Genomic DNA, 24,131 nt, shown 5'->3' with positions numbered 1-24,131 from the left:
TAAACCATCTTCTGTAAACCTACTGCATACTACTGTCTACACTGCACTATATTTATTGTCCTGCCTATGCATCACCTGTCTATACTTTGTATATCACATTACACTTTTCTGCTTTTTTGCACTTCTGGTTAGACGCAAACTGCATTTCGTTGGCTTTGTACTTGTAGCCTACTCTGCACAATGATAAAGTTTAATCTAATCTGAATGTAATCTAATTATTCTTTTTAAATGTAGGCTACTGATGTACTATTTTTTGTCTCTCGAAATGAACCAAGGAACAAAAACAAGTCCATCTGCTATTTGGGTCAGCTGTTCTCATTTGCACATGCTAAAAAATACAAAATTATGAGGCGCCGGCTCTGGACACCGCAACTCAACAGCGCCCCCTTCGTTCTTAGATGACGTGTAATTCATGCGACAGTTTACCACTCACGGAGACACATGTTGGGTGCGTGTTAATCGAGCTAGCTAAATGAAGACCTTGTCAACATTATTTCAACTCTGGATTAGAAATAAATAATAAGGATTGACGGAGAAACACAATATGGCGAGTACACTGCAGTTTAAAACAAAGTGAGTGTCTTTCTAATGGTGCATATTACCGGCATGTAGTTCAGCCTGCTAATTGCTATTTAGCTGACTTAAATGACCATAACATGTCTTATGTCTTGCTGTCTTAACTATCAATCAACTTTAACTACCATTTTGATCATTTATACGTACAGTTATGCAGTGTCAAGCAAAATCGAGCCATTCTACAAAGGTGGAAAAGTTCAGGTAAGAAGAAGTTTGGTCCTTGTGTCGTAGGCTACTAGACACTGTTGTAGTCTGTAACGTTTGAGTTATCATAATTTTGTATTTTTTAGCATGTGCAAATGAGAACAGCTGACCCAAATAGCAGATGGACTTGTTTTTGTTCCTTGGTTCATTTCGAGAGACAAAAAATAGTACATCAGTAGCCTACATTTAAAAAGAATAATTAGATTACATTCAGATTAGATTAAACTTTATCATTGTGCAGAGTAGGCTACAAGTACATTGAATGACCTCTGTGTATGAAATGTGCTATATAAATAAACTTGACTTGACTTGACTTGACTTAAAAATCCAGCCTTTGTTTCGATCGTTTGTCATAGATCAGCAAAGACGAAAAGCACATATTTTGCACTTGTGGGACACGCATTAATGTGCTGGACATTGCAACAGGGAAAATTATCCATAGCATTGAGCAGGTAAGTAAAGCTTGGAAGTTGTCAGTGGGTATTACATGTGCTGGTATCCACAAAATCACAACAAGTGCCGATTTTACCTTTCCAGGATGACCAGGAAGACATTACCTCATTCTCATTAAGTCCCGATGACGAGGTAATGTAGTATCTGATTTCTTTAACTTAAACGGTGTTTTGCTTTTAACATCCCTTTCCTCAGTTGAATTCCTGTCAGGTTTATAGCCAAACCCATTTAAGTATATTGTCAGTGTGGTTTGATCAGTGCTCTGTTTGCAGATCCTGGTTACAGCCAGCCGGGCTCTTCTGCTCAAGCAATGGGACTGGAAGCAGGGTCAATGCAAGCGTTCCTGGAAGGCCATCCACAATGTACCTGTGGCCAGCATGGCCTTTGATTGCACATCAACACTCTTAGCCACAGGTAAACAAGCCTCATGCACACAACAGGAATGATATTGTTTTTGTGTGTTTTTTTTAATGTCTGTAGATAGTGATGTATTGATTGTTCATTTTCAGGGGGATGTGACGGTACCATAAAGCTATGGGACGTGTTGAAACAGTACTGCACACATAACCTGAAGGGCTCCTCTGGGGTGGTGCAGTGAGTAGCCAAATCTCAGGAATATGTTCTTTATGCTCTGTGTACAACAAGCCGTATTCTAACACCAGTGTTTCCCATACATTGATACATTGTAGAGCTATGTGCACCTTTGCTCAGCCTCTCCTTGTCTCTCTGTTTCTCAACGAACCGACATGCACATGTAAATTGCGCTGAAATCTGGTTAGCATCATAACCACGCTGGGCTAATTTGTTGAAACTGTTGCATTGAAGTTAATTCTACCACAAACAAAACTACCACAAACCTACCACCACAAATAGAATTAAATTCTGTGGGAAACACTGAACACATTTGGGCGTAAAATATTAGTCATCAAAGTTAAATAGCAGGATGGGATTTGTAGTAAGGTCTGTAATTTCACAAAATCCTCTGAAGAGTGTGGAAATGTTTTTATAGTAGTATAAAAGGTATAAAACCTTTGCCATCCTCTGCTGAGGATGATTAATGAAAGATGTGATGTGTGATGAATGATTAATGATGGCAAGCACTAAGATGCTATATTAAAGTCATAAGAATAGTATTTATTTGTCCTGTATTATATTGTATCTATTAGTTGAAATACTGTAGTGTAGTGAACAAGTTGTTTTACAAGTTGGCTTTCTAAATGCCAAATGTTTACCATTTGGATGGAGTGTGATCCAGTGTGTTTGTGTCCCCTCAGCCTTGTGGAGTTCCATCCGGACATTAGTCTGCTTCAGCTGTTTTCGTCCTCAGCCGACTGTGTGATCCGCATATGGGATCTGCGCAGCAGCAAGTGCCTCTGTGTGTTGGAGAGCCACTTCAGTGCGGTCACCTCCCTGGCCTTCTCCCCCGACGGAAACACTTTAGTCAGGTACTAAAATACTGTGTGTCAGAATTAGCCCTTAAAGTTTCAGGACAGGCTTAGTTTCAAAGAGACATTTGAAGACTAATATGTGTTTTTGCTTTTTGTGGGCAGTTCTGGACGAGATAAAATCTGTACAGTGTGGGATCTAGAGAAGAAGAAGGCGAAAAGGACAGTCCCCGTTTATGAGGTAAACTCCACAGATTGATGGCTTTGCAGAAACAGTCCGAAATATAGTTGAAGTAGATGCATGCTTAGTATGTCTGCAATTGTGAGGAAAAGTGAAGTGGTTTGGACTTTACATTCTTGCATACAATAAACAACAATTTCAGCACCACGGAGAAGGTTCATCAGGGATGTAGATTACACAGCAGTAATGTGGGAAAGTGTTGAAACGGGGCAAAGTATTACTACTTCTCCTTGAAACGAAAAACCTGGCACTTTTGGAACCCTCCAGTCTAGTGAGTCTCTTAGCTATGCACAACATGTGATTGGCTGACATGAACATGGTGAAAACCATGGTAATAAAGAAGAGTTGGCTTTAGTAATAGAATGACTGGACCTTAACTGTGTTTAACCTTGTATTCCAGTCATAGTCTGTGAGTATGTTATACCAGATTACTGTATGTATTAGGTGATATGACTAAGGCACTAAATGTGCAAGCTGTGGATTAGGGTCTAGGGAATGTGTGAAAGAGTTTTTGTACAAATGTATAAAATGCTTTGAGGTAATGTTGAAGTCTTGCCATTGCCACATGCTGCCTTTGTGATGAGCACGTTTTGACTTTCTTACTATTTTGTATGTAACTTTCACCACTGTGTTGTCCTGTAGGCTGTGGAGGGGGTAGTCTTGCTGCCAGAGGGTGAGGATTGCTCTGACATCGGAGTGAAGCACAAAGGACTGCACTTCATCACTGCAGGCAGTAAAGGTATGAAATGAAAATGATTGAATGTGCTGCATATATTAATGTATATATAATGTTGGGTTTTGAGTGTCTCATACACTTAGTTTATCTTTGAGTGAGGTATGGTTTTAAACACAATATTAGTATGGTTCCTCCCTTCTCTCTCTCTCTCTCTTTCTTTCTTTCTTTCTTTCTCTCTCTCTCTCTCTCTCTCTCTCTCTCTCTCTCTCTCTCGCGCTCTCTCTCTCCCCCCTTCCTCTCCAGGCGTTTTAAGAGTATGGGAGGCCAGCTCGTCCCAGTGTCTCTTCACCCAGACTCTGCCCGCTGCGTCGCCCTCGGTGGAAGCCGGGGCTGAGGACGATGGGCACCCGCGCAGCCTCACCTACTGCCTCCCCATGCCCGCCTCCAGAGGTCTTGCCACGGTCACTGCCGAGCACAACATCCTGCTCTACCGTCTGCCCACACTCACCGTCCAGCAGCAGGCAAGACCGCTCGGTTTTTTTTTTCTTATGTATTTGATAGGGCTGTCAATCGATTAAAAAAAATAATCTAATTAATTACATACTCTGATTAATTAATCTAAATTAATCGCATATATAATTTTTGCTGTGAAAGTATTTTAAATATTTTAATTCAAATGAATCATTGAATAATCAGCATTAGTGACATTAAAGTTCAAAAACTCTTTTATTATTATTTTCAGTGTTCAAATAATTGCCATAATAATCTATGATATTACCTAATATGCTGAGGAAATAAATTCAAAAGTGCTTCGGGAATAAGTTATTTTTTTTATTTTTTTTCACATACAAGGCATTTCAGGCCACAGATATAACCTAGGGGACACAATGAAAATAAATGAACACTCCCCTCAATGTCAACACTTATTTCTTTGCATTGATGTGCGACTATAGAGTTGATGAACTCCGGTGATATGCAGATTCCTTGCTGCAGACATTGCAGTGGACTTTATTTTCAACACTTTATTTTTATCAACACTATCAGGCCGTTTTTTAAAAGTAAATGTTCCAATCAATGATCCAGGCAGCACATTTTCTTCTCTCTCCCTTCATTTTACAGTCTAATTTTTACTGACTAGAACGGCTCGGGGTCAAAGGTCATCGGAATCGATTAATCTGCACTAATTTTTTGAATCAGTTATTTTTTTCTCAAATTAATTAATCAAAATTAATCAGTTATTTTGACAGCCCTAGTATTTGATGGGGAAAGACAGGAGTAGTGTAAATAAGCTAGAGTTAGCCATATGGGCTAATATCATCCCTTGTCCCCAACAAGTTCTTAAAAAGACCGGCTGGGTTAAAAATGAATAAAAGAGATGACCTGTCACTCATTGTTGTCCATAGGCTCTGGCTTCAGTGAAACACCCCCATAGTTTTCTCATATGAAAACACAGCAAGTTTATTTTGCGTGTTGTTTTTGTTGTTCCTAGTTCGTTGGGTATAATGATGACATTCTGGATGTGAAGTTCCTGGGCAAAGAGGACACACACATCGTGGTGGCCACCAACAGCTCCCAGCTCAAGGTGTTTGAGCTGGCCACCAGCAGCTGCCAGATTCTCTATGGACACACAGGTCAGTAGGTGACCACTAGGGGGCAGCACCTCTTCTCTGGTTTTGGCTGGAGAGGATGGTAGCATTCGAATAACTTTTGGAGGGAATGTTCTTATCAGAGAGAAATGACCTGGACATATTTTGTGGTAATAGCTGTTCGGATTCTCTAAATACTTGAAAAGGTGCTTTGGTGCTTCCTTTCAAGTCTCCTTTAGCATAGGGTACACGGAAGCATCCTTGTTGATGTCCCACAATTCCTTGTGCCAGGTATCAATAAACAATCAACATGACACACGTCATTAACATCCACCTTCTGATAATTAACTTTCCTAGTGTAAGTGCAGTCAGATTAATTAATCTTCAGTTGACCTCATGATGTTTTCCACCGAGGTGAAGGGAACACGGATAGAAAAAGACAATAAAACAGAATCTGAATGCTGCCATTTTTGACCAGTTTTTGTTTATTATGTGGATATTGATATTGAAGTTTATGTTGTGATTGAATGTGTCAACATTTGAAAACCATTTCCACACTGGGCAATATACGTAGGTAGCCTGGTGTTTCCCTCTTAAGTAGCCAGAGAGCACTGTCGGAGGTGAAAAGTTATAGATGACCTAACAGTGACCTAAGGGAAGTCCCCAGCTTATTTTTCTTTGTCTTGTGTTTCTTTGCAGACACAGTTTTGTCCCTGGATGTGTTCAAGAAAGGTTTGCTCTTTGCCAGCTGTGCTAAGGTGAGGCATCCACTCTCCTTTGTCTCGAAACACACACAGCACACAGTGTACACAGTGAGGTGAAGCACACACTAATCCCGGTGCAGTGAGCTGCCTGCATCAACAGCGGCGCTCGGGGAGCAGTGAGGGGTTAGGTGCCTTGCTCAAGGGCACTTCAGCCGTGCCTACTGGTCGGGGTTTGAACCGGCAACCCTCCAGTTACAGGTCCGAAGCCTAACCAGTAGGCCACGGCTGCCCACATTCTGTCATTCCTCAGGTGACCTACATCATGTGAGAAGCATAAAATGCCAAAATAGAATAGTTAAGACATAAAATAATAAAAAACATAGAATAATTAAAAGACAGTGTGCAAAATTACTGGAACACAGCCAACAACTTAACCTTATGCTTTGTCATACCTCCAGTTAGGTTGTATTAAATTTAGCTATAGACCAGCTAACCCAAACAAAGCCTGAAAAATCCTTGACCATCAGACAGTCTCTCAACAGGTTATTAGTACTGTGACAAAACCACTGTCTGCCTTTGATTATTGGGACTCAATAAGCTTGCCCTTTATGAAACTCACACAGATTATCATTTTTAGGCACAAACAATAAAAGGAATGATGAGCACTGTGATTAACAGCATGAAACCATGTGAATAGTTTAAAAGGGTGGAGGGACTTTAAAAAGTAAAGTATATAAAATAAAGTAAATACATAAAGTAGAGTAACTCCGAGAGCATCACAACTTCCGATTTCTGGAACACAGCCAACAACTTAACCTTGTGCTTCATCACACCTCCAGTTTGGTTGTTGCATTAAATTTAGCTATAGACCTGCTAACCCCAAAAATCTATGGCCATCAGACAGTTTCTCGACACGTTATTAGTACTGTGACAAAATCTCTGTCCGCCTTCGATTTTCTATCGGCACACAACCAGCATTCACCTCATGAAACTAATTAATAGTCTTGCCATTGCCAGGAGTACTCACACATACATGCTAAAAGCAATGATAAAATCTGATTTCAGGACAAAACTGTGAGGGTGTGGAGGATGAACCCAGAGAGTGGCACTGTCGACTGTGTGGCACAGGGTACTGGACATTCAGACGCTGTGGGATCGGTCTGCTGCTCCAGGTACATTCCAGTCGTAAACAGCACGGTAGCTGGCCCAGAATCAGTTTCAGCCTTTGGTGTTAAATTACCAGAATCATGCAGTTTGTCATGTCTTCATGTTGATATTTTGGTTCACAATAATTGCATTATTAATTACCACTTACCGGTAAATAACACTTACCACTTATATCAAACTGAGTAGGTCTTTACTCACTGATAACATGAGCAAAAAGCTAAGCTCATTCTGTAATGAGTTCTGGAGCCGTAATGCAGAATGTACAGCTGTGGAGTGTCTGGAATTTCTGAGGCTCATTTTGTCAGCTGACTGCTTTGTTGTTTTGGTTCATTTTAGTGTGATTGTGAGCCATTAAATGGCCCCTGCCGTTGATCATGTCATTTCTTTTGTCCAGGCTGAAGAAGGCCTTTGTGGTGTCGGGCAGCCAGGACTGTACGCTGAAGCTGTGGGAGCTCCCAGAGCCAGTGCCCTCCGCCGACGCTGAGGCCGCCCGCCTCACTGCACAGGCCACCGAGAAGGCCCACGACAAGGTACGAGCTTGACCCCTCTGAGTTTGTTCCTCGCCAGGGGAATCTGCCCTTTTCCTTGACCTTTTAAGAGAGCTCTCATCTCCATTTGTGGAGATAATATGGCACAATTACTCATTACTGTAATGGCCTTATCTTTTTTGTGCTGGCATGATTGAGGGTGATGAGATTTTGACTGAAATGGAAGAAGGAAGTGCTGCGCCTCAGCAAGCAGATGAGGAATGCAGTGTTTGTACTGTACGTGAAGCTGCCAGTAATTTATCACTGATCTAAATTTGGATCATTGTCAGCACCATTTTTAGTGTATTTCCGCCCATGGCAAGGAATGTGCCTCTTCCTTTGTGTTCAGCAACACTTGTTCCACTCGAGCAGTTCTAACTTGTCTGGCGAGTTTAGTTGTGATTTCAGATCTTTGTAACTGTCACCTTTAGGTACATTCAGTGATGGCTTATTTAGCATATTATTGCTAACATTTCCTAATAGTTAGATATCTAGCACAGAAACTGAAAACGTCCTTGGCTGTGTGAAAGGGTAAAAAAATGAAATCCCCTCTCAAGAATCAAACAAAAAGGACAAGATCAACATGTCAACATTGTGCCCAAGGCAGGACCATAACGTAGCACACATAGAAAAGGGGGGACTTTAGGCACCACTCTGAAATAAGTGGTTGTACTAGTCCATAAGTATGTAGTCCTGATGACCTTTGCTAATATTGACACCTTTGCTGAGAAATTGAATATGGTGGTTATGGTTTCTTCAGTATAATTCTTTATTTTGTAAGTGTTTTGTTATTGCCTGTTTTAAAGGCTAACTATTATAAAGTCAGATAAGACCGCTCTGGTGCGAGTTTGGCAGCGTATTTTGCTGACAGTGCATGCACACTGTGGCCAGAGCGAAGTCAGACTCACAAAGTTGGCTGAGTCAGGCTGAAGTTAATTAATAAATGATATATAGATAGATCACATAATTTAACACTGGTTGCATGTGATTGGTTTATTCAATTTCACTTCACCGGAGAGGTCTTGCCCATTTCAGAGTCCCCACCCACCTTGACGTAGCTTCCCGCTACCTATATCGCCACCGAACTCGGGCCCCAAATCAGTAAGCTTGTATCATGGCTTTGTCTAAATTGACAGACCCAGATTAAATGTTGGGCCATGTCTTATGTTGTACTGACTTGTCTCTAGTTTCTATGTATCTGCATGACCACTCATCTCTCTCTGTTCCTCTCCATCTTTCCTTGCTCCAGGACATCAACAGTGTGTGCATCTCCCCAAATGACAAGCTTCTTGCCTCGGGCTCCCAAGATCGCACGGCCAAGCTCTGGTCCCTTCCGGACCTCTCCCTGCTGGGGGTGTTCCGGGGCCATCGGCGGGGCGTCTGGTGCGTCCAGTTCTCCCCCATGGACCAGGTGCTGGCCAGTTCCTCGGCTGACGGCACCGTCAAGCTCTGGGGGCTGCAGGACTTTAGCTGCCTCAAGGTAAAAAAACAACATAGTACAGGCTGACATGTCTCACCCAAGCTACTGAGCAGTGTGCCACTGGGTTGGGTTTAAGCTGTGTGCCCTTGGATTGCACTTGTGAAAATGTAATATTGCAAAGTCAATATTATTTGGACTCCGACTAGGGCTACAGTGAATATAATCTCTTGGCATTATTGTTAATGCTGCAGTGAGCGTTTTGTGTTGTGATGATATTGAAATGCATCTAGACCTACAATGAATTGTTTATTGTTAGGAATTAATTGTTTATTGTTGATTATTGATTGATCATTATTTGTCTTCTGTACATGTTGACACTTTTGAGACCCCCCTTTCTTTTTTACGATCTAGAGTGCTTAGTCATGTTCAGTGGAGAGGGTCATGCTGAAGACAACGGTTTATTTATCATACGTTTTCAACTCGTATTTGAGAGCAAAACAGTGAGCAACATTAATCACAACAGCAATGATAGTCAACAGCTCTTGTTAAAAAGTCTGATTGCTGTAAGAACAAAGGACCTCCTAAATCTCTCTGTGGACCATCTAGGTAGAAGGAGTCTTTGGCTAGTTAGAGATGCACTGTGCCTGTAACCTTCCACTCATGCCATTTTTCTTGGAAATTGCATTGAATAGGCAAAGCCAATTTACAGTAAGACCATTGATTGGGTATAGCCTACAACCAAATCGGTTGCTATCACTACTACTACTACTACGACTAACGTGCATATAAGCATGTTGAGGGTGAGATGTTCTTGAGCTGGGTGTAGACAACACGCTCAAGCACTTTGGAGAGAAAGGGGAGATTGGCAATGGGTCTCAGGGCATCAGGGTCAAGGCCAGGTTTAGAACAGGTGTGATGGATCTAGTTTTCAGGTCAGCAGGTACGTGGCCATGTTCAAGGGAAGAGTTTAATTACGTGCACTGTTAGAGGACATAGCTGGGCTAGACAGCCGTTGGCCAGGGTGGTAGTCATGGGGTCAAGAAGTGCATAGTACTAGACTAGACTATTCTAGTGATGTTAACCTGGCTGAATGCTGTGAACACAGTCAGGCTTTGTGTGTGTGTAAGAGGCAGGTCAGGTGGTGTGTGTAAGAGGCAGGTCAGTTGGTGTGTAAGAGGCAGGTCAGGTGGTGTGTGTAAGAGGCAGGTCAGTTGGTGTGTAAGAGGCAGGTCAGGTGGTGTGTGTAAGAGGCTCTGAGAGGCTCTGGTGGCTGAACTCCATAAGGAGCAGAGTGTGGGGGAAAAAAGGACCTGGAAGTTGTTGTTATTGCTAACGGAAAGCGAGCGTGGAGTAGTAGTTGGAGTGGGGGGATGTCATTGCTCACACACCTGGACATGGATTACAAGCCCTTGTCTTTCTGCATTTGCGTTCCGGTTGAGAGCAGTTTCACCACCAAGCATTTAAAGGATGAGGGATTATGAATGGGAATTAGTTTGAGTTTAATATTGAATTAAATCCCCCCCCCGGAGTGCTGCTCAGTGTATGTATAACTAGGGGGAGAGGCTTGGTTATTGGTTAGAGGCTTGGTTATTTATTAGTCCGCTGCCAAGTCTCAGTCAAACACAAAAGCAAACAGAAAAGTTTGGTGTCAACTGAGACGACAGATTTATCTTTTGTTTCCGTGATTGATAGTGCAGGTTTGTGTGTGTCTCTGTGTGTGTGTGTGTGTGTGTGTGAGAGAGTGAGCGAGAGAGAGTGAGAGTCCTTGTGTTACATTTGTTTGTTTTGTAACATGAGAGTCCTTTTCCCTTAGACATTTGAAGGCCACGATGCATCTGTGCTGAAGATGTTGTTCACCAGCCGTGGAACACAGATCCTGACTGGGTAGGTCATTCACCCAGCGTCCAACAGCAGTGGCCCACTCAGCCTAGGCCTGTTCCCTTTACACACCAAATATTCCCAGCAGCTTGTATTTCCGTCATGGCATTCATATGCGATATGTGCCCATTGTGCTGATGATGGAATAGATAATTACAGCCGTTATCATCTGCTGTCTATCATCTGTCATTTGTAATGTTTCGGGCCATAGCCCTTCATCAGACATGACTGTCTGTGATATACCGCTAAAAAAACGCTAAGGAGCAGATTCTGGTGTGCGGACTCATCGTTCTTATCTCTGTATCTGCTTTTCTGTCCAGCACCCAGTATTTATAGTTTTTGGATGTGCGTGCTGTATCTTTGAACTCTCTATCATCGATCATTTACCTGTGTGTCACGTGGAGTATGCCCCTCTAGCCATTTTAGCCACATCACCTTCACTGATATACTGTAACACTACTTAGACATGCTGTGTTTATGTTCTATTATAGTATTGTTGTGTATTGTTTGGGTTCAACCTGGCCATCTCCCTCATGCTCTCTTGCTCTCTCCGCTCCCAGTGGGTCTGACGGCCTGGTCAAGCTGTGGACCATCAAGACCAATGAGTGTGTAAAGACACTGGACGCCCACCAGGACAAAGTGTGGGGTCTCCACACGAGCGGCAAAGACGACCTGATAGTGACTGGCTCTGCGGACTCCAACATCATTGTGTGGAAGGTAAGGGTGTCCTCCATTGGCACGTCTCATCTCCTGCCTTATCACTGTGTAAAACTCAGATGCTGCACCAATTGATCCCTCTTATGTCACACACATTGAGTTTTTGGTAAGACATTGCTGTTCTGTCAGTGGGTTTTCGAGGCGGAATCACATCATGGTGCTTACTGAAGGGAATTTGTTTGATTTGATGCGTGTGTACAGTATACAGTGCATACAGTAAGTGGTGTAGTGCAGCCTTTCTCAAACTTCTTTGACCTAAGGCCCGGTCATGGCAGACTTTGGGGTCATAGGGCCCGCCTACACGTACCCACCCCCCACCCCCCCACATCAAATTATCATGATGATTATCATTATCACAATTATTATTATGCTATATTGTTATACATGCACTTTCACTTCAAAGCAGTCAATGTTTAAGTGCTAACATTGTTCACAAACTTTTTGTGAAAACATGCACATCAGAGGACTGCTTTACAAATGTAAGATATAATAATTATAATAGTTAAGTTAATTGCTTTTGCATGGTTGCATGATGCTAGCATGAGAAATACTTCTCAAAACAACAGCAACTATATGGGTGCTATTGTTTTGGAATGTTTCCCTCATGTAAGCAATGCATCAGAATACACTGGTAGGCAAATGGAGAAAAAATGAACATGCTTTTTAAAGAAATTTAATTTGAATGCCTGAATGTAAGGATTCAGGAAACAAAAACAACAGCAACTATATGGGTGCTATTGTTTTGGAATGTTTCCCTCATGTAAGCAATGCATCATACACTGGTAGGCAAATAAAGAATATCTGGGTTCATTGAATTCAACATAGAATTTTAGAACCTTCAATGGTAAACGGCGGAGCAGATCTCTAGAGATCTTTAATAGGAAGACTAATAAGGCTACAATATCTTTTGGCCACGTTATATTCAAATTTGACTATACTCAGAGGCCTACTCAATGCTAGACAGTGTATTATACAGTCTCTGCTCTGTTTATATGGAAATTGAATCCACTATTAAATGTGTGGGCGGTGGTAGTGTAGTGGTTAAGGAGCTGGGCTAGCGTGCAGTAGCCTGAAAGTTGTCAGTTCAATTCCCGGCTTCCACCGTTGTGCCCTTGAGCAAGGCACTTAACCCCAAGTTGCTCCAGGGACAATGTGATCCCTTGTAATATAGCTGACATATGTAAGTCACTTTGGTCAAGAAGTGTCTGCTAAATGTAATGTAATGTAATGTAAATGCCGGAAATTGCAAGAATCCACTATTAAATGCCGTTAAATAAATAAACAGCCTTCCGACAGGTTGAAGCGGGTAGTTTCGGTTTCTGTCGCGCGCACACATGCATTGAATGAACGCTCATACCACTACTTAATTGTACGGCTCTATGTCTAATGACATCGAATTAGCAAGTATTTCCTCTTGAATGCAGAAACGTTTGTTTTCTTTTTCTGTCGGTCCGCGGTTCCTTGATCAATTGCGCCGCAAATTATCACACGAAGCACCGGGCCTAATTTTACTCCACGGCTCTGCGGACCAGCAGTCTCCACGTTGCGGACCGGTGCCGGTCCGCGGCCCATAGTTTGAGAAACGCTGGTGTAGTGGGTTGAGAGCCAGTGATTTTATCAGGGCTGCTTGTCAGTCAGGTTCAGCTATCACAACGCATTGTTAAAGAAATGGTGACTGGAAAGCAATCACCCAAGACCTGCATGGTGGGAATTTTGTCATAGCATAAGGAATCTTTTGTCTGTGATTATGCTAGAGAGAACAATAGCTCCAAAGCACAAGGAGTTGTGGTGATGAGATTTGTTGGTATTGTAAGCCAAGTGTGACTGCAGTAGAGACATCTGCCTGCAACTAAACTGAATATTTGACTGACTCAGATTTCAGAGGTTCCTTTGTTCATTCTAGTTTGCAGTGATGTGAAACACTTCCTCCAGTAGTGGTATAACTAGCAGGAGGTACTGCATTCTTCAGTACAAGTCGATAAATTGAATTCCACAAAGTGGATGCATGTCCTGCTCTGTGCAAATACATGATGATATGATGTTCAGGATAAATAGGCCTTACTCATGTGTTTTCTTAGCTTTAAACATCTTTCTGTGTCTGATTGGGACGGTAGCAGTGTTGCATTGCTCCAGGTTCAAGCTGTGCATGAGTTATGTGCTTGCACATCGCTGGCTGGTAAGTGGTTGGCCAGGGTTCGATCCTAGAATGTACGTTGACTTTGACATACCTCTGCCTGTCTTCTTCTAGGATGTGACGGAGGAGGAACTAGCAGAAGAACAGGCCAAAGAGGAGGACCAGATCTTAAAGTAAGTTAACTCATTAACTGTGGCGTGAGCAAAGCCAGTTCACCTGAAGTTTGGGACACACTTTTGGTCATGGTGGTTTGAAACATAGGATGTGATGCGATGCACATAATTAAATAGTGTATTAAATAATGCAAACCAAAATGTTTGTACCTTGTTGGAATGCCATGGCGTCCCCATTCTTTGCTCCCATTTTTCCTGGTTTTCCTGGTATTGGCCTGACTGGTCATCCCTTTCAGACGCTTTATAGTTATTTATTACATCGCACTGCATATTTCTCTCCATAGGAAACAGGAACTGTCCAACCTGCTGCATGAGAAGAAGTACCTGAAAGCCCTGGGCCTGGCCATCTCTCTGGACCAGCCCCACACCGTGCTCCAGGTCATCAAAGGTGAGGTCAACAGGTCACGCCTGAGTGAGTGAGTGCTAGCAGTGAGTCTGACAGCAGTGTCTGCATGGAAACCCTAGGTGATGCAGCCCTATGTTGTTTGGAATTTGGTTTGCATAGCTGAATAATTGCATTATGATGTGTCTTGTCTGAAGACAATAGTTTAAATTTTTTTTAAAGTTTTAAAAATTAATTTCTTAAAATTAAATTAATTCATTTTCGGTTTTATGGTACTGAGCAGTATGTTTTTTTTTTTGCAATTTCTCTTGTTAGGCAAAAATATTTTGCTAGTAAATACAAAATGTTCTTTTAGAAATCAAGGCTGGTGGCACCGTTCCTAATTAGGACGGGGTTTTTTAGCTTTGAACATCAAGGCCAAGTCAGGCAGGTCTTGTAGGTTCCCACTGCAAAGCATTATTTTGGTCTATGTGTCATGCAGTTGGTTTTATTAGTAAGTATAAGTGTGTGTGTGTGTGTATATATATATATATATATATATATATATATATATATATACTCCGTGAGGGGAAATTTGGTCTTTGCATTTATCCCAATTAGTGAAACACACTCAGCACACAGTGAACACACAGTGAGGTGAAGCACACACTAATCCCGGCGCAGGTGCCTGCAACAACAGCAGCACTTGGGGAGCAGTGAGGGGTTAGGTGCCCTGCTCAAGGGCACTTCAGCCGTGCCTACTGGTCGGGGTTCGAACCATCTGAAGTGCTAACCAGTAGGCCACGGCTGCCCCGGATTATATTATATTATATTAGCAGTTACTGGAAAGGACTCTTCTTAAAAAAGCCAGATATTCCTTTTTTCCTCATCACAAAACTCTGGCTTTATCAGCCAGGTTTTACACAATGTAGTCATGCTGCATGAAAGTTTTTTTTTTTTTCTTGACCTGAGACTATATGGACTGTGCAGACGATGAAATTGTGTCCTCGGCACCATGGATAGACCATACACAGACTGCATCCGCAGAAGTGTACCTCCAGCTTTAGGAATGAAATTGATGAATTGATGAAATTGCTCCGTGATCTATTCAATTTATTTGTCCGTATGTTTCCTGCAGCAATCCAACAGAGTGATGAAAGCCAGCAGCTGCAGAGGACAGTGCTGAAGCTACGCCAGGATCAGAAAGGTGGGCTCCTTTTCTTTGCCAGGGCTCTACACTAACATTTTTTTCCAGGAGCACTTGTGCGCCCAAGTTAAAAAATTTAGGAGCACAGAGAAAAATTTGGGCGCACAGTCAGTTCTGTACTTAACTTAAACATAATCTAACATTACACTGCAGCTAAGAGTTAAACATGCCAGTGCACCAATTGCGAATATTAAGAATGACTGACAACATTTAGGCTACAGTAAATAGGATTTTAAAGATCAGTGCCTCCTTTATTTTCAGTCTGTTCTATTTTCCTACATTTTGTTAATGTAAAATAGTATAATACATTGCCATATTTGCATTTAGCCTGTATATCAAGTATCCTGCCAAATGTAGGCTAATTTATTTATTTGTGAATCCATCTGTAGCTAATCCAAATATGCCCATGGTGACCTATCTGACTGCATACTGCCTAAAACAGCTAACTACAACATTTTCTCATCCACAAAACCCAACATAGGCTAATCAAGGATATATATATTTTTTATACTTTTACTTTTTATTTGAAATATCTGCATTGATGGGGGCAGTAGGCAAACGTTAGGCCTACTTTCGTTTTGCACTTCAGCTTGTATTCGGTGTAAACAAACAAGCATGCGTGGAAGCCTGGAGTTGTCAGTAGCGTTCTACCTTTGAATAAAATGGGAGTATTACGGTAAGCTACTTTTGTGCCTGTTCGCTACAGCTATATTTTGCATATTGCAGCCAATACGTCAACTGGGCTAAAAGGCATGTTAGGTTACCTTTTCTTCTCTCACTGCATTCTCAGAATCTCATCCTGTTCCTCCAAAATCCGATGAATTCGGTGGATAGAAGAACTAATTTCTTCAATCTTTGCATCTTGGCTGTCTAGTCTAACTTTCCACTTTTTCTGCGTGCTCTTGGATTTGATAGAAGCGACTACTAGCGAGTCACAACGCGAAACTGCTAACGTTGATGGGAGTTGTAGTTTTTATGCTGCATTCGCGACGTGATTCTATGGTTTGCACCAGTAATGTTTCTTAATGTTGCGGTGTATTTTGTAGACAAACATTGACATGGTTAGAAGTCATTCGCACCAGTGCGCCTAAATATTTTTTTGCACTCGCACGCCATCATTTTTACTCGCATGTGCGAGTGAAATGGGCGCACTGTAGAGCCCTGTTTGCAGGTCATTAGATGCAGTGGTTCCCAAGTCTCCATGGGAACTCGCTGTACTCCATGTTTTAAAACTCTGCATGACCTTAAACTGGAGGGCTGGAGATGACAGACCGTCACTGTGCTGTCAATGAGTCAAGGCTATATTATCCAATAAACCAAATGTAGGGAAAGACCTTTACCAGCCAACCCAGATATGTGTCAGAAACTGCTTTCTGTGGAGCTTTTAAATCCAGGCTTGTAGTATACCTGCACCACTGATCCGGCAGTCAGAATGTTTAAACCCTCTGTCTGTGTGTGCGCGCGTGTGTGTGTATGTGTGTGTGTGTGTGTGTGTGTGTGATCTCCCAGAGTCCCTGCTGCGTTTCTGTGCGGTGTGGAACACCAATGCCCGCAACTGTCTACACGCCCAGGCGGTCATACAGGTGCTGCTGACACACCTGAGCCCTGAAGAGCTGCTGACGTTCCAGGGAGCACGCACACACCTGGAGGGCCTCATCCCATACACAGGTGAGCCTGTCGGACCTGTGTAGGATTACACCTGTAATCAACTGTTAAACTAGTTTATCACTCACAAACTTATGTTTTTTTTGGCAATGGCTCAGTCCTCTTGGGCTAGTTTAACACACTAGTTTAACACGTGTGTGTGAGTGTGTGAGTGTGTGTGTGTGTGTGTGTGTGTGTGAGTGAGTGAGTGAGTGAGTGAGTGAGTGAGTGAGTGAGTGAGTGAGTGAGTGAGTGAGTGAGTGAGTGAGTGAGTGAGTGAGTGAGTGAGTGAGTGAGTGAGTGAGTGAGTGAGTGAGTGAGTGAGTGAGTGAGTGAGTGAGTGAGTGAGTGAGAGATCTCATGACCTTACCAGCATCTACCCACATACATCCTTGTGCTGTAGTTGTACTCACACGTCACACAGAGGGATTTATCCCTAACCTACAGAAATCGCAGTTTAACATTTTTATTTTATGTCTGTTATGATCTATCCAATAATTTTTAATGACAAGCTGTCATAGGAGTTCATAGCAGCAGTAAATGTGTTTTGCAGTTACACCATCAATTTAAAAACGATGAGGTCATTTGGACCATGTTAAAATCTATTGTTAATGGTTTGTGATTGGTTCGCGATATAGACTGCTGATCTGTCCTCCATTTTGGACGTTTTGTATCAGGGCTAGACTGGCCATCTGGCATCCCGGGCATTTTCCCGGTGGGCCGACACACTTTTGGGCTGAATCGCCGATGTAATTATAATTTAGGCTATATTTATTCATTCATTCATTCATTCATTCATTCATTCATTCTGACAGCAGCCCACTGGTTAATTTTCCATACTGACATTGGCATCGCCCAATCAAATCTCTTACTTTTTTTTGTGTGGCCGTGCCGGTCTTTATAGAGTTCATTTTCCATAGCCCTACTAGCGCCAACGCCTGTGACAACAAAATCATGCCTGCGTTCTGTTCCCAGAGATTACTCTGTCTATGATCTGCAGCGTTTCTGAAACTATGAGCTTATGAGAATTTAATTACGCTCGGCTTCTGTCTGTTAATTTGCGGCACAATTGAATGATATTGGCCTATAGAAACGCGGACCGAAAGAAAAAGAAACAAAACGTTTCCCCGATCAGGAAATACTTCTTAATTTGTGCAAATAGCCTATGCCGATGACCACTTTAAAAAAAACAAAAAACATTTATTTCACTCCTCGCTGGAATGAACGCAGAATGTGGGCTTTTGCGCAAATAAATGAATGAGGGAGGGATATTATATGCATCATCTCTCTAAAGTTTTGCTAACATCTCCATTATTATCATGAAACATGTCTCCATGCAGGGCAGGACCGGTTCAAGCCTACTACATTTGGGTAGGCTGGTAGAAATTTTGGGTGGGCTAGGCCTATAGCAAAACGGTCAAATTGGATCAAAATTGACACAAACACAAAACAATCAGTAGCCTACTACCTATAGCTTGAGTTGCTGCAGCCAACAGCCGGGGATAGGCAGTATTTCTGATACATGTATTTAACATAAGTATTTCAAATACAAAATTAAATACGGCTATTATGTTGTCATTTGTTTTTTATTTTGTTGGAAGAAAATGGCTTCATATTTTGTATCAAAATACATAAGTGTGTATTTTTGTAGTTTCAAAATACTGCCAAATATCTTTGGTAAAATCAATAACCTACTTTTGGTGATGTGATGACATTATAAAAGTGCAAAACAATGAATGCAGCTTCTGACTGGTGCTGACTTGTAATTTGAGTTGTTGTGATCAGACAACTTTGTAGCACTTGACAAGTTCAGTTGTGACTTTTTGAGGGCATCTCTGATACAGTATTTAGGCTATAAGATGTAACAGGCAGGTCAGCATATTGATCTGTTGACTGTTTACAGGTAATGGCATGTCTCGTAGGCAGAGAAAAGCTGTTGCTCTCAAACACTGTCCACTTGTCCACACTGTCCAATCTATTTAATCTATTCCTTCATCAGTACACCACAACAGCGTCAGTGTACTGATGAAGGAATAGATTAAATAGATTGATATGGAAGGCTGGCAAAGTGATATCATGCTCCTTTTATAGTATTTTTTGTACTTTCAAAATACAAAAATATAGTATTTCATTTTTATACATGGTGTGGCTATGTACATTGTAGTTTATTTTGATACACTTAAAATTAGGGTATTTTATATTTTATTTTAAAATATATTTTGATGCCTGCCAACAGCTAGAGTAGCCAGGCAGTTACAGTGCTACACTTTGTTGGCTGCAGCAACTTGAGCTAGGTAGCACTGTTGTTTTCAGGTTTTTTTTCTCGTACCGACAAGTCAAGGTAGGCAAGGCAGATTTATTTGTATAGCGCATTTCTTACATCAAGGCATTTCAGGCTGACAGCACTCAGTGACTTTGGGAAACAGAGATCTATGTGAAAAATGGCCAGAAATTTCCTTTAAGTCATCAGGAGGGGGGGTTTTCAAAAAACCTGTTGACTTCTTGACTTTGTTTGGGTGGGCAAGACACAATGCTTGCTAGACAAAAGACAAGCCCTGCTTGCTCTGTTATAGTATTTCTGTCCCTCCTAAACTGCGTTAAAATGGTGCAGGGGTTAAAGTGGGGGGGAACGGGGAGGAACGCAGTTCCGCCACCTTAGATAAATGAATCATAAATATATTCTTTCATACCAACGATATAGCGCAATGATATTGTTAAAATAAATGGTGAGTTAATTTTTCGCATGTACAGAGGTGACCAAGAAGCTGGCAATTCTTGTCCAAAAAGTATTGCTACACCACGATACTCAATTTGTTGACCAACGGTGAGTCATTTTTCCCCCGTTGCACCGACACTGGATTTTAGGGTTCCCCCTAAAGCAACACCAAAGAACTTTTCCTCTGTTGCACGCACGCTATTTGTTTATCCAATGGCTTTGTAAATAACGATGTCCATAGACAAGGTAGAATATGTTGCAAAGTAGGCTACGATGTATTGCGACATCATGCAAGTCAAATTTGTAGTTTCTTATGTCTCATTCCATCGAACTACAGATCCGCTACCCGATCTGGCAAACTTACATAGTGCGGTTATAGCCGATAGAGGGCCGCGAAGCGAATGCAGAAGTGCCATTCACCCTGTTACGAGTTGATGAACCACGGAAACATTATTTTAAGGTACAAAAAACTCTTTGGTGTTGCTTTAAATCCCACTTTAACCACTGCGTTTAACAGCACCCCTGGACCCTCATAAGCCAATATGATCCACAATATTATTCAAAATAGTAATAATATCAATATCAAATATCAATAGTAATATAAAAAAAAAATCATTAAAAAAAAAAACTGTCTGCAGGGAATGTGTCTGACCAATCATGGTGCGCCTGGACCAAAAATGTCAGGGCTGATTTTTTTGTCCCAGTCCAGCCCTGTTATGTATTACTGATAATGTTAGTGTAAGGTCTCTGAAGAACTGTTCTGCTGTGTGTGTGTGTGTGTGTGTGTGTGTGACTTATGTTGATCCTTCTGTTCTTAGAGAGACACATGCAGCGCATCGGGCGCCTGCTGCAGGCCTCCATGTTCCTGGACTACATGTGGCAGAAGATGCGGCTCACTGGGGGCACCGTCAGGTGAGAACAGAAGGAACAAAGACTCTCAACTCCTCGGGGGCGGGGGGGGGGGGGGGTACTGTACCGTCTCTTTCTCTTTTTATGAAGGCTTGAACTGTGGCTTGCCTGAGTTATCTGTGTGCTACCATGTCACGCATGAACCACATTACAGAGATCCGTCATAGTTGTGGAACAAGTGATTTCTGCTTGTGCAGCCAATAGCCGTAACATATCATATGCTCTTTACATAAACGTACAGGTTAGTCTGGGTGGTTTTCTCAAAGCTCCATTGTGCAGTGCAGGATATCCGGAGCAGGATCAGGTTTCAGGATATGTCCGTACCTAGTTAAGTTGTGAAGTAGGTCTTGAAGTTGCATGGCTAATTTTCTCAGTAGTGACTCGCTACATCTATGCTGTATAGCTATGCTAGGTGAACGATTCGTCCTATTAGTGAACCTTTAAAAAAAACAAAAAAAACAATCAGAATGCAATATATGATGCATATTGTGCAAGTCAAAAGTCCACACAAAAATTCCAGGGGAAGTTTGTCTAGAGACAGCCACCTCTGCTTTGTGCAGTCATCAAAGGAAAGGCTATAGTCGCCTTTCGCTTCGTTTAGGTGTAGAAGTTAATTTACACGTAATGCTGTATGGCACTGCAGTTTTCAGGACCCAATAGCCATCCTTATGTAACTTCACACTTGTCTCACTCCACAACAGTGAGGGACTAGATGACGAGATGGACACCACACAACTTCCTGGGTTTGAGCCTGTCTTTATGATCGACAAGAAGCCCGCTGGGGAGGAGGACAGGGGTGGCCGCATGTCACCAGAGCCAGAGGAGGAAGAGCATGAGACCATGGAGGAGGAGGAAGATGACGACAGTGGCAGTGCCTCCAAAAAAGCCACCCTCCGCCCACACAACGGCACGAACGGCAGAGGCAACACGCACCGGGCGCGCGCAGATGAAGGCAGCTCAGAGGAGGAAGACGAGGATGAGGAAGAGGGGACTGAGGTTGCTGTGAGCAAGGCTGCAGAGAGTGCCTCAGAAGCACCTGCATACATCCAAACAGAGGTCAGGTGATGGCTAGGGCGAGAACACTTCTCCATTCCATACAACCACAGACAGACGCTCCTCCAGTCCTATCTTGGAAAGACATGAAAGCACCTGTGACTAATACCAACTTTCACAAAGTAGTTCTGCAGTGCAAGACTTGGTCCCAGTCACAAGGAATATGTTAAAGGAATTAGCTTGACATAATTAGTGTGTTTCATTGGAGGGTAAAGTAAATATCACATGAATCTTGATATCGAACGAGATTAGTTTGTTTGCATTGGAGTGCATTGGATTGTAGAGTTTTATTTGCCCTGGGATCAGTGCCAGTCTGTGTTACATGTCCTCTCACTCCAGTCTGGAATGGAATGGAATCTGAATAGCTTGGCACTGTATCTGCGTTCAAAATATCACAGGTGTGTTTGTTATTTGTCTGTATTGCAGCCTACATTCTGGACTTTTTTATGGAATTAATTACCAATGTTTGATAAAAGGAAATGTCGCTTTTAAAGGAATGTGCCTCTCTCTCTCTCACACACGTACACACTTTACGTATATTTGCTGTTGATCTTTTGGATCAAACCTGTTCCTTCACCTTTGCCACAATAATCAGTGTATGCAGTGGAATACAGATCTCGGCAGGCTATTGTTACGTAGGTATTCAGAAGTATTGTGTTGCTGGGTTGTCTCATGTGTAAACTCCTTTAGTCATCCAGTCAGCAGCGAAAACGGATTTGTTGGCCAAGGTTCTAACACAGGGAAGTGATGCGAAGGAAGGAGCGAGCTGATGGGGGTTAGAGGGGCTATCCATCCTTCCCACTCCTCTGGTATTCAATCTTGAAACAAGTGATTTCAAGTCTTTCCATACATTCAAGCCATTACTAATCCAAAATTCCCTTGGAGTTTCCATGTCGCTGGCTTAAAACAAACACAATAGGTTTTAGTTGTCCAGGTGCTGTAATGACAAGTGGCCTACCTTGTGTGTAGCTAGCGCTTGTGTAACTTGGGCAGTTTCAGCCTGAGCCACGCAGAGTGCACGTGGGCCTCGATGACAAGCAGACACAACACAACACAAAGGGTGTGCTGAGAGGTCAGGTGATGGATGGGTTCGACATGCATATCTCTCAGCGCCTCCGGCCCGCATTTCTTACCCTGCGGTAGACCCGTTTAGCCGGTTCTGCAGACAGACAGTTACTTAATAAGACCGATAGTGAATGCCACCAGTGTCTCTTCCTCTTCCGCCCCCATGAAGATGCACATTCCTTCCTTACAGTCTATGGTTCCTTCCCTAGGAGAGGCAGAACAAAGGGCCGAACGCAAGCCTTTATTATCCCCACGGTCATGGAAAAACTTGTGGAATCTTAAAATCCTATATTCCAGGCCTGGAGAAATGGAATTCAGAACATTTATGGAAAGGTCATGACATTTCGTTTTGTTGCTAGACCCCTTTTACTGAACTGCTGTGCCCCAGTAAAATCTCAAATTCAGGTTCCATATAGCCTAGCCTACATGCCCCAGTGTAGTTTTAGGTCTAGTGATTCACTGTTTTGGAGCATACATCAACTCACAGAATTTGATTGCTTCCCTTATAGAATGTTGGAGGAGAAAACACATTGTATCCAATCCAATAAGCTTTTCACTATTGGCCCCAACTTGTGGCGTACCATTTTGTACTTATAGGCAATTTTTGTACTTATAGACAATTTTGTACTTATAGGCTGTGAAAAGTCATGGAAATGTCAATAACGGCTTGACCCAAAAATACTGCACACAATTTGTGTCACTGGCGAAGCTTTTGGCCACAACTGTACATTTAAATAGGTTTATTTAGCAGAAGCTTTCATCCCAAACACAGGAAATGTTTTAGTTATATTAGAAATATAATAGAAATACAATTTGATGAATAGTTCCTTTGTATTACTATCATAACCAGACATGTATAAAGTACTAGAGACCCAGACTTGAGTAAAAGTACTTCATCAAAAAAATGACCTGAGTAGAAGTGGAAGTGCTCTTTAAGCACCACACTTAAGTGGAAGTACTAAAGTATTAAATGTATTTTGTACTTAAGTATTGCAAGTAGTTTATTTTAAAATGTACTACTCAAGTACTGAAAGTAAAAGTACAACTATTGTGTAATGTAGTTATTAAAGAAAACAGTTTGAATATCATTGTTTATATTATTTCAAAAAGCCTAAAGGACACTCACAATTCCTTTGGCTGTAGGCTAGCAGCAGTACAAAGACAGGAATGTAGGCTACAAGAGCAACTTAAAACACTGAGCTTAACTCTTTGCAAACAAAAGTGTGTCTTTAAACTGTCTTCCATTTAAAAGTGGAAGTAGGAGAAAAAATAATACTCCAGTAGAGTACAGATACAGCCTTTTAGTACTTAAGTACAGTGAAGTAGTTCTACTTCGTTACTGTACATCTCTGATCATAACTGACAAACAGGCAG

At 42.0% G+C, this 24,131-nt stretch overlaps 1 protein-coding gene across 1 annotated transcript; it reads left to right on the top strand.

Moving 5' to 3' along the window:
- Positions 1–385: 385 nt before the first annotated feature.
- tbl3 (transducin beta like 3) lies at positions 386–22,185 on the top strand. The gene is made up of 23 exons (XM_042087447.1): positions 386–573; positions 726–777; positions 1,137–1,232; positions 1,318–1,365; positions 1,506–1,647; positions 1,743–1,827; positions 2,508–2,678; positions 2,784–2,859; positions 3,502–3,598; positions 3,839–4,056; positions 5,025–5,166; positions 5,821–5,879; positions 6,891–6,997; positions 7,387–7,522; positions 8,769–8,999; positions 10,753–10,823; positions 11,378–11,534; positions 13,783–13,841; positions 14,126–14,229; positions 15,302–15,370; positions 16,880–17,038; positions 20,549–20,642; positions 21,341–22,185. The coding sequence occupies exons 1-23, from the start codon at positions 545–547 to the stop codon at positions 21,702–21,704; spliced, it is 2,766 nt and encodes a 921-aa protein (XP_041943381.1). The 5' UTR covers positions 386–544; the 3' UTR covers positions 21,705–22,185.
- The last annotated feature ends 1,946 nt before the right edge of the window (positions 22,186–24,131 follow it).

The sequence above is a fragment of the Alosa sapidissima genome, chromosome 3 (genome assembly GCF_018492685.1).
Source record: "Alosa sapidissima isolate fAloSap1 chromosome 3, fAloSap1.pri, whole genome shotgun sequence".
NCBI classification, from domain to species: domain Eukaryota; kingdom Metazoa; phylum Chordata; class Actinopteri; order Clupeiformes; family Clupeidae; genus Alosa; species Alosa sapidissima.
This window is presented reverse-complemented; position numbering and strand designations above follow the sequence as displayed.

Excerpts from the sequence above, each read along its gene's own strand:
- tbl3 (XM_042087447.1), top strand. The coding sequence starts at position 545 with ATGGCGAGTACACTGCAGTTTAAAACAAA. Across the intron at positions 9,000-10,752 it reads AGGACTTTAGCTGCCTCAAG|ACATTTGAAGGCCACGATGC; the intron begins GTAAAAAAACAA and ends CTTTTCCCTTAG. Across the intron at positions 20,643-21,340 it reads CTCACTGGGGGCACCGTCAG|TGAGGGACTAGATGACGAGA; the intron begins GTGAGAACAGAA and ends ACTCCACAACAG.